The sequence below is a fragment of the Typopeltis vanoorti genome, chromosome 4, assembly GCF_054136105.1.
Source record: "Typopeltis vanoorti isolate ZY-2024b chromosome 4, IOZ_Tvanoo_1.0, whole genome shotgun sequence".
NCBI lineage: Eukaryota > Metazoa > Arthropoda > Arachnida > Uropygi > Thelyphonidae > Typopeltis > Typopeltis vanoorti.
This window is the reverse complement of record NC_143552.1, coordinates 113993371-114007398: the sequence shown is the minus strand read 5'-3', so window position 1 is coordinate 114007398 and position 14028 is coordinate 113993371. Positions and strand designations below refer to the sequence as shown.

Below are 14028 nucleotides of genomic sequence, written 5' to 3'. Positions count from 1 at the left end.
TTCTTTTGATCTATTATTACAGGTTCTTACATAATTTCTATTACTTTTGTAGAGGCTTTGTATGGCTACTATTAAGTTATCTTGTTTCTTGTTTTTCTTTAATGTTTGCCATATTAAGCGTCTGGGAACTCGGTCAAAGGCCTTTTCAAAATCTATAAAACATGAATGTAGTTCTTTTCCATATTCCAATGTTTTCTCTGATATTTGTCTAAGACTGAAGATAAGATCCTGTGTGCTTCTATTTTTTCGAAAGCCATATTGCATTTCATCCAGTGTGTCCTCTATTTGATTCCTAAGCCTCGCTTCTAAAATGCGGGTATATAATTTTCCTGGAACGCTTAAAAGCGAAATTCCTCTATGGTTTTCACATTTGCGGTTGTCTCCTTTCTTAAATATAGGGATTATTATAGCTACTTCCCAGTCTTTGGGAATAATTTTCTTTTTCCATACAACATTGAATAGGTGTAAAAGAAATTTTATGGCTTTTGTTCCTAAATTCTTTACCATTTCTGGTGTTATTTGGTCATGGCCTGCTGATTTGCCCAGTTTTATTTTATTTATTGCTGCTAACAGTTCATTTGCATGAATTTCTTCACTCTGATCTTCTATTTTGCTTGTGTGTCTTGCTCTTAGGGTTCTATTTTTTCCGTGTCCTGCATCTTCCAATAATTCTTGAAAGTACTGTTTCCATCTTTCCATGATGTCTTTGGAATTTGTGAGTAACTTTCGATTAAACTTTATGGGGCATTCTTTCTCTGACCTCATTCTTCTTAAAACATTATAGAAGAGTTTTTGGTTTCCTTTAAAATTTTGTTCTAAAGTATGTCCGAAGTCTTCCCAGCATTTTCTTTTCTCTGCTTTCACTAAGGTTTTAACTTTATTTCTTTGGTTGTTGTATAGTTCTCTATCAACCTGCAGCTTTGATGTTATATATCTCTTCCATAATTGCTTTTTCTTTTTAATTTCTTCTTTTAGTTCTTCAGTCCACCAGGGTGTTTTATGTTTCTTCTGTTTATTATTTAATGATACACCACAAATTTCTTTGCTTGTTTCTAGAAGAAGTGTTTTGAACCTGTACCATAGGTTTTCTACATCTTGGTCTTCATATATCTCTTTTTCTACTTCTTTCATCTTCTCTTCTATTTTACTTTTATACTCAATGGCTGTTTCTTCTTTCTTTAGTTTGTAGTTCTTTATCTTAACATTTATTTCCTTGCTACTTTTTCTACATTTTTCAACTTTTATTTTATGGATTGTTTCCAATACTAATAAGTAGTGGTCACTGCCTATTTCAGGACCTCTGTAGACTCTTGCATTTTTTGTATACTTCCAGTATGATCTGCTTATGATGGCATAGTCGATTATAGATTTTTCGTTTCTATTGGGCTCTTCCCTGGTAAACTTATGGATTTCTTTATGCTTGAACATAGTATTCGCTATTACTAAATTATTTGTAAGGCAAAGATTTATTATTCTTTCTCCATTATTATTCTGGGTTATTTCTCCTTGTGAACCCAACACTTGTTTCGTTTCTTCATCTACTTGATTCCCTACCCGGCCATTAAGGTCTCCTAGTAGTATGATATGCCCTTGAACTTCTTCAATTGTTTTTTGTAAGAGTTCGAAGAATTCATCTTTAATTTCTTTATTGGCATTATCGTTTGGGCCATATGCAACAATTACAGTGAATACTTGGTTGTCTGATTTAAAATCTATAGTAATTGTCAACAACCTTTCGTTTATTAGTTGCCATTTAGTAATATATTCTTTGAGATCTGGTTTAATTATGCAAACTACCCCTTGTTTTCCCCATTCTCTTGGGTTTACCCCTGAATAGAAAAGTATATACCCATCTTTCTTTTTTGTTTCTGTGACTGCTAGCAAATCCAATCTTGATTTTTTAAATTCATCTATTAATTCGTTTTCTTTTCCATGTAGACTTTTAACGTTCCATGTTCCGTATCTCATGTACCTTTTTCCTCGCTTTGTCGTTAACCATTTAGGCAGTTCGGCTATCTCTTTGTTATTTCTTTTAATGAGTGAAATTTTAAGGTGTGCAGGGGATTAGCCTTCAGCACCCGAGTCTAGTGGTGGGGATGCCACCTTCGAGGCCCCCAGACCGGCCTATGAGGGAAGTGCTATCCTGTTGGTCCGTGGGAGGTATTTCCCTCCTACCCTTCATAGTAAACTATGATGAGCATTCCCCGATCTGCCACCAGGGGACGCACCCAAAGGGGGTTACGGGTGTCCCCACACGGGTTAACTAGGTTATGTTGCCTGATAATTGGCTTCTGGTTGGATTTTATTATTCTGCTTTCAAGTGGTGGAATTTGAATATTAAGACTTTTTGTTTTTGTTAAAATGGCATACTTTGCTATTGGTTGTTCTTTCTAGATATATATACCAGGTTAAGTTATTCTGATAATCATTCTCTTAATCTAGCAGTTTTAATATAGTGGAGGAAATGGAAGGTTGCTTGGATTTGCTCCCTTAGCAATGCTCTGCCATGGTCATTACTAAATGCCGTGAGTTTTGGAGGAGTAAGCTTTCTTTGATTTTGCACAGTTTGGTAAGGTATTGCAATTTCAACACTTTTTTTTTTTTAGAGAAGCAGTGATTAATGAATGCTGAATTTACCTTAAGATTTGCATAATGTGTACTTATGAAGTATATATCCATGTCATGTAGGATCTAAATTCTTTGTGAAAGGCTTAAACGTTATTCAGTTCTTGTTTTGAGCTTTATAGTAATTTACACCTTTGAATAGATTAAGTATACTGATTTATTTGTAAATTCTTATTGAGATGACAATTTTTTACTTCTTCACTTTCATAGGCATTAATGTCTGAGCGGTTAGCCTAGTGACTTTGCGCTTCGCAACCATATGCCTGGGGAAGGAGTGTCCTGGGTTCGATTCCCATCGCCGATGTGAGGAACTTAAGGATCTTCCTCAGCCATAGCCAGGTTAGCCGGTCTTGGGCATGGACAGCAGGGTTTTTTTTTCCCAGTTTATCTGGGGTTTTTCATCCCACAAGCTGGCAAACCGGCCCCGTGAACACACGGATCTACAGCCATAAATACTTAACCCCAACGAGGGGGCTCAACTCGCCCCAATAGGGACGGGGGGAGAAAAGGTATTAAACTCCATATGAATAAATAAATAAATAGGCATTAATATGATTACTCTTAGGACTAACAGCTGCCAGCCTAGATGACCAAGTGGTTAATGTGCCTGCTGTCTAACCAGCAGGCTGTGGGTTTCAATCCCACCGTGGACATGGATATTTCGTGATTGTCTTAAGGCAGGAAATGAATTTCATTGCTGAATTTGAGACCAATGTCCTGCTTATTGGAGGTCTGAAGTGGTTTGAAAAAGTCATGTTTGGTCTCTAAAGCAGGGTTTCAGAAGTATGTTAAAAATAAAGTAAAAAATTAATAAAAATATCCTTAGACTGGCCTTAATCCACATTAAGGTAACTAATGAGGATTTGGACTGGGAGAACTGGATCATTCTACTTGCCAATCAATCTTAAAGAGTGAGCAATATGTTTCTATGGTGCACAATATGGCCATAGTTTTTTGTGTATATATGTGACTCCTGCTCACGAAAGGTTATAAACCTGTGGGTGGGCTAAGTTTTTTTTTTATTTAATTTTTTGACATAATCCCAACTCTGCCTTAGAGACCAAACATGAAAGTAACCAAGTCCTGTATGATCAACAAGACACTTTCAGATCAAGTAGTTGTTTATCACATAACAAACACGTAATAATGTTCAATCTCTGTTGACTCGGTTGTTTTCAATTGCACAAAACTCCATAACTTCCTTGTTTGCTTTTTTCTTTTTTTTCTCATTCTTCTATCAGATTTCTTGCCTCAGTATTTGTTCCTATCATGAAATTGTGTGCTGTAATAAAATGCATACCACTTTCCATATTTAATATATGTTTTTTATTTACAGAATTTGAATATGATTCTGCAGTTCTTACACAGTTGTGTGAGATGGGCTTTCCTCCTGCTGGCTGCAAAAGGGCATTATACAACACTCAGAATACTGGCGTTGAACCAGCTATGCATTGGATCATGGAACACATGAATGATGCTGGTGAGATAGTTTTTAATTACTTTTTCAGTATCTTGGAGTTATATTTGAACTGTCAGTACTTTGTAAGTCAGTGTGATTAAAAAAAAAATGGAGTCGTGTTGTGAACATTATGGGTACTTTAATGATCAAAACTAGGTAACTGGGACCTACATATTGCCTATAAGGAATGCAGAGAACTAAGACCTGTTGCTGCACTTCTTATTAGGTATCCACCTGGGATTGAACACAATGTTGGTATAAAGTAAGGAAATGTCATATCGGACATTTCCTGGAACAGCCCACTCTCAGCAGAACTGAAAATAGACACAATCTATGTGAAGAATGTCAGTGGAAAAGAAATAGAACTTGTAGCAAAAATAGAGAAGTAGCATGTTAACATAATTGGTGTTAATGAAACAAAGAAGACAAAAACAGATGTAGTCTAAATAATAACTATAAGATGTTATATTTGGACAATGGTGATCAAGGAAAGGAAGGAATAGCGATAGTAGTAATCACCTAAACACAAAGATGGCATTTTTAAGTAGAGTGGAAAAACTTTAGAATTGGAAAATTAAACATATTATTTGTGCTATAATTTCAAACAGGCTATTAAGGAAGATGTAGAAGAGGGTTTTTTTTGAGTCAGAGAGAGAAAGAGAGGGCAGTTGGCATAAAGAAAAAGGGAGCACAAGAGTTCATGTTGAAAATCTAAGAGCAGGAAGTAAATTTCAAACATACTAATATTTTAGAAATTGTTAATTCTTGACCACAAAGATTAATGAAAATTAACTAATTTAATTACCAACTAGTTTCGCCAGCTTGTGCTGTCAGCTTCATCAGGGTACAATCAGGAAAGTTAAAGAAACGAAAATTACAAGCTAAACATTAACTGACAATTCTATTTCAATAACAAAATAGTAGTTTTTTTGTTATTGAAGGAGGAGTGGACCAGTTTGCCACAAAACTAGTTGGTATTTAAATAAGTTATTCAACTACACTTGAGCAATATCTAAATAATACAGTAAAACCCCTTTTTTACACTTTTCAGGGGACTGATGGAAAAAAGTGTAAATAGCAGGAAATGTAAAAAAAAAAAAGGCTAAAAGATGACTTACTGCTAGTATGTGAGTCTACATACTAGATTACAAAATTTAATAACTGAAAATAAATGAATTTAGAATTACTTCTTTAACAGCTTTATTCCCGTATATATAGGGAGCAGGCGAAGCCATTTTTTTAGCCCTGTCTAACTTCTTGGAGACTGAGTGGGCAATTCAATCTCCAGTGGTACCCAATCTGAGATAGCTGGCCCAAGGCTATCACTAATAAAGCAGCACATAGTGAAGCGTGATGGCTCAACAAGTGCCGCCACCATCCCGTGGTCCCTAACACTCGTATTTAATGTCTGAAATAATGTGGGTTCTACGGTCGATTTTCTTGAGTTTACGGGACGAAAAACCCTAGTTTCCGGGAGAAAAAAACGTTTGCCCGTGGCAGAGATCGACTAGCTCAGGAACCGGTCGAAAAAAGGCTTAGAAAAATTTCATCTAGTTGCTGACTAGACTCGAAATCAAGTCTTCCTTCGAGCGGCCAAGCGCCCGTGGTGTGTGAACAAAAAAAAAATCTTTAATTGTTGGGTTTTTTTTTTTTTTTTTTTTTTTTTTTTTTTTTTTTTTTTTTTTTTTTGACATAGCACCAGATTGCTTTGCATTGAGTTCAATGCTTGACCTGTTTTCTACAATCGTGTTCAAAGTGGACACGGAGAGGCCAAGATCTTTTGCTAAATGCACACGTATTCCGGCATGCCATTCTACACATCAGGAATTGCCATCTTTTCTTCTACCGAAATACATTTTCTTTTTTTTTTCTTCATGTTACTAACATGGATAATCCACTACCGCAACTTGAAAGCAACTTTCACACACTAAATTACTTAGCAGAAATTCTGCAATATCATTTTGTACTGTGATTGAAAAATCACGGTATCGCTCATCACTACATTATTGCATCAAGCGTGCAAGTCACCATGATGGCAGAAACGAAACTTACAGCCGAAAGCAACGCCATCTGGGAACAGAAATGCACATATTTTCGCAGAAATCGATTCGAAAATCAGTATTGCCACCCGAGAAAAAAACGCAAATCATGGGAAATAATGTCCACATCAAGTTGTTAATGGCGGGAAAACAATATATCGTAAGAATAGGCCTTACGACGGGACCAACGGAAAATGACGTATATGGCAGGAAAACGTAAATTGCGGGAACGTAAAAATGGGGTTTTACTGTAGTTAATTTTCATTATACTAATTTTTTTTGAAAAAATTTGAAGAAAAGAGCAAAGCTAATACTATAAGCTTTGGTAGACTATATACTATACCAAATATTATATACACTGGTGTCCAAAAGCTAAAGACGAACTACATTTTTATATATGAAAAAATGTTCATGTACAGCCAAATGTTGACATTAATGTATTGCCAGCATACTAATAAATTATATTACACAAAAAAATGTGGTATAAATTTTGTATAAATTAAATCCCAATACATTTTTGGCAAAAGTTACAAATTTCTTAAGGTTGTAGTTAAGGAATTAATGTATGGTATTTACAGGAAACTATGCTGAGAGACATTTCGTTATGGAATATGTCCACCCTGATCTGTGATACAGCTCTCACAATGTTGTACCATGCTTAGTAACAAATAACTTAGAAGTTCCTAATGCAAACTGGCCCACTCCTCCTTCAGAGCAAGGATAAGGCCTTTTTTGTTTTCTGAAGGGTACTTTTTAGCAGCAGTGCATTTCCCTATTGTGTCCCAAACCTGTTCTAGGAGGTTGAGATCTGAGAAGTGTGCTGGCCACTTGATTCGATTAATATCCTTGGTCTCCAGAAGTATCTCTACTGCTTGTGTACAATGTGGTGTGGCATTGTCATCCATAAAAACGAATTCTTTGCCTACAGCACCACAGAACAATCAAACATAATGTGGATTCAATATCGTTAACCAGTCATAGTCCTTTTTCCATAATGTCCCACACCATGACCCCAGTAGTGTCATATCTATCCCTTTCAAGAACATTCTTGCGATGATAAGCAGTACAACTTTCATGGCAGATCAAGTTTCATCTAGAATCAGAGGAGAGACAAAAACAACTCTCATCTGTAAAGAGTACATTAGCGCCCATACTGTCTTGTTCATTTTTTATGGATACAACACCACTGAAAATGTGCTCTACGATGAACTGTGGATTGAGGGATGCAGACTATAGGCCTTTGGCTGTATAGGCCGATGTCGCAGATGTCTTGCCACAGTTTAGTGAGATATCCACATTCCTGTGTTTGAATGGAGCTGACTTGCCATGATGCATCGATTATGTTTTGCTGTCAAAAAAATCAATCAGCTAACGCCTATGTTGTTCCCTTATAGGGAGTAGGCGGGACTGTTTACCCTATCTAACTTTTGGAGACTGAGTGGGCAGTTCAATCTCCACTGGTAACCAATCAGAGAGATAGCTGGCCCAGGGCTATCACTGATTCATCGGTATGCAGTGAAGAAGGCGGCAAGTTAGTGCCGCCATCTCGTGGTCTCTAACCCTAACACAATATTTTTTTTAATGTCTGAAAATAGTGTGGGTTCTACAGTCGATTTTCTTGAGTTTGCGGGACGTAAAACCCGAGTTTCCGGGAGAAAAAACCCGCTAGCCCGTGCCAGAGATCGACTAACTCGGGAACTGGCTGAAAAAAGGCTTCGAAAAATTTCCTCTAGTCGTCGACTAGATTTGAACCACCAAATCCTTTCTTCGTGTGGTCAAGCGCTGTAGAGTGCAAACGCCACTTCTACTGAGCTACACAGGCTCTTTATGTTTTGCTGTTATAACCAAAAATCTGTCTTCATTCTCTGTGGTAGAGTGAGGGCAACCTCTTAACAAATGTCTGGAACACATTCCATTGTGTTCCAGATCAGAAAAGAAATTACTGATATAGTTCAATATCAGTAATTCTGCAGCCTTCTTCAAGCTTTCCAATAATTTTTCCCTTCATAAAATCATCTAGATATCTTGGAGACTTTACAAGACATCCAAGTTTGCAACTTTATTCCAATGAAAAGAGCTTCCTTCAAATGCAATTCACTTTACGCAGCCTTTAGCCATTTATCCTGTTGAGTGCTATTATGTGACCCCCCCCCTCTGTGCTTGATTCAAAAATTTGAATGTGTACCCACTTTCTATTCAAAATAGTCAGTTATTCAAATTACCACAAGCTGATTCATCTGAATTTGCAGATGTAATCTTCAGAAATAGTGCTTGTCCTTAGGTTTTGTACTGAGGTTTGGCAGCCCTCCAACAACCCGAAACTTTAAACCAATCAAAATACCCCAACAACATTGACACAGCCTACATAATACACACCATAAAAAAATTTTATCGTTTTTATTCCGATGACAGTTGTACCATAATAGCCTTACTCCACCCTGTATAAATCAATTTCATCATCATATATTTGTATATTTTATGTTTTAGCTTCTCAAGGTCTTTACATTCCTTCTCCCCCCCCTTTTTTTTTTAATCATTTAATATTTTATTTTAAATTTTACAAGTTTTATAGTGTATTTACCTATAATATCGTGCCATTCATTATCAAATTTATTCTCATCTTTAATATCCTGTTATTTATCTTTATGCTTTTAACTCCTCTTCGTATCAAAAGGAGTTGCTTAAGTTATTCGAGGTTGTTCGTAAATTTAGAATTAAATTAGAAAAGAACAATTTTTATAAAGCTGACAGGCTGCATCTAAATGGTTTTGGTGTTAGGTGTCCAGAGAGAGGGAAATCCCAAAGAGTTCTTTTGCTGTGTGGCAAGAATAACCTTAATGAGTGTTGATGGTTACATGTGACAGAAAGCAGATAAAATAGAGTTAACTGAGTGACCGCTTTGCAAGGTATATCATACAAGTGAGGTTAAGGCTGTGACATATGTGATGGAGACTTATATGGGAACAGAGGTGGATGAATTGGATATCCTTGGGATATTGTAGAATCTCAATATGAATACTGTGGGATTAGATTGGATATCAGCTTACATTTTGAGGGAATATGCAAGAGAACTGGCAATGCCTCTGACTAGGCTCTTTAATTTAAGTTTCAACTATGGTAGCATTCCAAGGAAGTGGAAAGAGGGCAAAATAATTCCCTCGCATTTAACTTTTTTATGGTAAAATGACAGCTGGATAAGGGAAATGGCTGCACAATAATTCTGCTGGATTTTGAAGGCATTTGACTGAACGCCACATGGAACTGTTTTACACAAATTAGAATAAATGGGGATGGATGTGACACTGGTTATGTGGATAAGAGGATGGCTTCTGGATAGATATAAAAAAAAAAGGTGGTATCCAGAGGAGCAGAAACCAGGTGAAAGCTGGTGACTAGTGGTGTGCTGTAAGGTTCAGTGCTAGGACCCTTACTCTTTAAATTGTATGTAAATGTTATAGAAAATAACCTGAAAGGAAATATTCAGTTGTTTACTAATAATGCAAAATTAGGTAAAGTAAGAGTTAAGGCACTGTAGAGAGCTGGCAGGATAATTTAAATAGGCCATCAGTATGGGCAAAAGATAATGAGTGTCAGTTTAATATAGAGAAATGTAAAGTAATGCATTTTGGGTTAAATCAATTACAAGCAGTGTAGCAAATTGATGAAACTGTATTCCAGGAAATAGATGAAACTAGGGATTTAGGGGTGCTGATAGACAGAAAGTTGAAGTTTGAACATGTTGCTAAGGTGGTAGCTCATAACATTACTTGGCTATTGAAGAGCACACTAACAAGTAGAGATAAGGAAATTGTTATTCCTCTTTATAAGGCCTTGATATGTCCACATTTGGATTACTGTGCTTGGGTCTAGTCTCCTGGGTTTCTTAGGGATGAGAAAGTGGTAGACAGGTTTCAGAGGCACACAACCAAGATGTTGAGTGGTCTGTGAGACGTTCCCCATTAAGATAGATTGAGGGTGTGTGTGTGTGAACTGCAGAAGATGGTTGATAGGTGAAAAAGAGGGGATATGATAGAAACATTTAAGTTACTTAAAAGGATTCTGTAGGATTGATGCAGGGGAAATGTATCAGCACTTAGTTAGATGGGGGGGGGTGGAAATAAGAGATCATCTGTAGAAGTTGAGTAAAAGTATGATTAGCAGGAGCATGAGGACTAGATTTTCACTTGGAGAGTTGCAAATGAATAGAATGGATTGCCAGAGTCAGTTGTCTGCACTTTTGTCTGTTAACGGTTCAAGGAGAGGTATGATAGATTGTGTGGATAAACTGGGTCTCTTGCGATGAGTCCTTGGACTCCCTGGAGGTGCCCATACAATATGTTTTAAAATTTTTAAAAAATCGATGGAGCTCAATCTTACTATTTTACCTATTAATACCATATTCGTTCATCACCATCTGCTATCTCCATGTCAAATTTCAGTTTGTTACTGCTTAAAAGCACAACAAAGGCAGACAATATATATGATCACTTCATAAAATTTTTATTTCAGTTTTTATTTAAAACAAAAGTTGCACTCAAAAGACATCTTGTTCTGAGGGTGCTCCATAACAAAAACAAAAATGCTTGGCTTATCTCATTATATCAAAATTACAAAAAGGAGCAGTATGATTTAGATATTCAGAGACAATATAAAGTGTCAGTCGAATAGTACTGTCATGGCATCCCATAAATTTCTTGAGGATACTTGTCAGGAATTATGGTGATGTATAGTATGGTTGTTTCTGCCTGAGCAATATTTACACATTGACTTTTGAACTCATGTTGATTACATTATATGAATGTCAGGGCAGATGATCTTCACGATTTCTGTTTTAATTTCCTTAGTTGAATTTTTTTTTTCAATCTTCTGATACAAACATTTATACTGAGTGATTTGCTAAAACAGTTTTTATAGGTATAGAAACATTTATTTCCTATTTTACTCTAAATTACCATTCAATAGATAAGGAATTAGAATAATAAATCATGTTACAACTAGATTTCATTGAATCTCCATTATTATTATCATCATCATCATCAGACCTCCATGGAGTCAAGAGACTCATCACACACACACACCCACACACACGCAGAGCTCATCATACTTTGACTCAATGCATTCACTGCCTTTGCACTCAATACTTTCAGGCAATGTATTTCACCACTCTCCTTGCAAAAAATCTACTCACTCCCAATGCCCCCCCCCCCCATCTCCAGCCATTCTATGAAAAAATCTTATTGACATTAATCTGATAATTATCCCTTACCAACTTATGTTTCAATCATGTCCCCCCCCCCCCATCTCTCTCTTCCTATCCATTAGGCTCTGTAATTTGCATCATTCTCCCAGTCTGTTCTCATATATTGCAGAGACCCAAAACTGACATAGTCAATTATCTCTGAACCTTCTCCAACAATTCATCATCCATTTGAAAACCAAGCAACCAAATCTGCACACACTAATTCATATGCAGTCTGATCAAAGCACTGTACAATAGAATCATAACTTCTACAAGTCACTGCATCATTGCCATAATCTGTTGTGTGTATTCACAATTTTAGTGAAATGTTCCAAAATTTCAGGTCTCTATCCACCATCATCTCCAGATCTTTCATCCCCCCCCCCCACCTCATCAACATTATTAACACATTTTCTGAAATGGCCAAACAGGAAACTTAAAACATAATGAAAGTCATGCTTTCTGATATCTTTCTGCCAGAGTTATTGGCTTCAAGTTTTGTCTAATCCTGCTTACATCTAGATGAGTCTATTGCATCATGTAATTCCAAACACACAGCCTTCAGTGTCACATTTAGTTTTTCAGCTAGAAAAACAGACAAGAAAAAAATCTTGTCTAGTTTTGTGGTGGGGGGGGGGGGTGCAGGTCCTAATAACATTTGTCTAATTGTTTTAAAATTTTGAGTGCCTTATTTTGTGTTGCTTTTTTTTTCACTCTTGTTTCTAATAATAAATATTTATACTACAAATATTCAACCTCTTAAGAATAACAACAAAAAAATCCTTATCACACTATCATTCATGTGCCCTTATTTTAGTTTTTTGCTAAAGTAATGAACAAATCCATGAATAGTCAGCTTCTTCATTGTCTGGAAACCTTTGAGCTAATATGATGCAATGTCTTCACATCACTGTTGATCAAAAGGGGATCTTCTTGCTTATGTTACCTATATTTGGATAAATATGGGTGACTTCTTCATATACTCCTAGATGTAATAAAGGAGAGAATTTGCCCTTAGGTGAATGGATAAGGATTGCCACTTATTTGCTTTGTTAATTAATATGGATATTTAATATGGTTTGAATGTGGTGTTGTTTCTTTCACATTACTAATATGGTGAGCATGTTTCCATAATTCATTGGTAGCATTATTAATGATGTGAGCACATTTCTGTAAACTTTTTCATTTTACAATTGTTATAGCTGCACTAGGTATGTTTCTGATTCAGTTTTCTTGCTTACACATAAAGGGCAATTGTTCACTGTGAGAAAAGAAATTTGTGTACTTTGTTAGAAATGAAAGTAAGAAGAACTCACATGATATAAAAAAAATGGCTTCGCCGTTAGGGCAAAATGAGTACCCCTGATTGATAGGTAGAGTTGTGTGTGTTTCACCATGCTTCAAAATCTACCATACAATTAGAAACTTCTGAAGACATATCAGTGCATGTCATCATCATCATCAAATTCCTGACATGTAGCCTCAAGGGGTGCACAGGATATGATAGTACTACATGAAAAATTTACATCATTACTAACTTCCTATCTACAATTTTCCTCCAAATCAGTCTGTCACTTGTCAAGACTCCAACATTATCAGATCTTATATTTCTATCGTCTAAGGCACATTGTACCATATCAATCCATCAATATCTTGGTCTTCCTCTGGGTTGTTTTGCTGCCAACCTAGCAGAGAACACTTGTTTTGCTAATCTTTCTTCGCCCATTCTGTTTAAGTGACCATACCACCTGAGATTAGCTCTGCTAACGCATTCCTGGATGCTAACAATGTCAAGTTCTTTCATAATATCCTCGTTTTTAATATGATATTGCCATTGATGCCATCTGTTCACACCTATAATCTTTCTCAGGATTCTCATATCTACAGTCTCTATTCTTTGGTCATGTGTTTTACTTTTGACCCAGCTCTCAGATCCATAAGTTAAAACTGGTTTGAACACTGTCTTGTATACAGCTAATTTAGTGTTCCGACTAATTTCTCTCTTATTCCATATGAATTTATTCAATTGACTTCCTACCATACCAGCTTTGTTGATTCTGTTGTCTATTTCCATATTTAATTTACCATCTTCACTAAAAATCGTGCCAAAGTAGATGAAATGTTTCACTTGTTCCACAGGTTCCCCGTTCACAACACAGTTGACATTTTCAACAATTCTACCTATTTTCTTTGTCTTTGTCTTTTTAATGCTCACTTTCATACCATATCTATTACAACAGTTATTCAATTTAGTCAGAGAATCTTGCAGACTTGTAGCGGATTTATTTAGAAGTATAACATCATCTGCATAAAGCAAAGAGCTGACATTAACATCTCCAATTCTGCTATCATGTTTAATACCACTTTCCTTCATAATGTGATCCATATAGATAATGAATAACAGAGGGGATAATGTACATCCTTGTCTCACACCAGATTTAACATTAAACCATCTTCCTATACTTCCTTCAATTCTAACTGCCGACCTACAACTCAAATACAGACTAAGTACTGCTTGATATAATGCCCCATTGATACCATATAACTGTAGCGTATTGAATAGCTTCTCTCTTGGTACCTTGTCATATGCTTTTTCCAGATCGACAAAACTTAAATACAGATCTTTGTTATATTCCCATGCTTTCTCAACTATTTGTCGTAAAGTG

General features: G+C 36.1%; 1 protein-coding gene across 2 annotated transcripts in view; it reads left to right on the top strand.

The window, feature by feature from the left end:
- The window catches only part of Usp5 (ubiquitin specific protease 5), a 362226-nt gene that overhangs the window by 280894 nt on the left and 67304 nt on the right, over positions 1-14028 (top strand). For both annotated transcript variants that reach the window (XM_090391427.1, XM_090391426.1), the window contains exon 17: positions 3962-4105. In XM_090391427.1, the coding sequence (XP_090247553.1) occupies positions 3962-4105 (144 nt within the window). The remainder of the gene's footprint in view (positions 1-3961; positions 4106-14028) is intronic.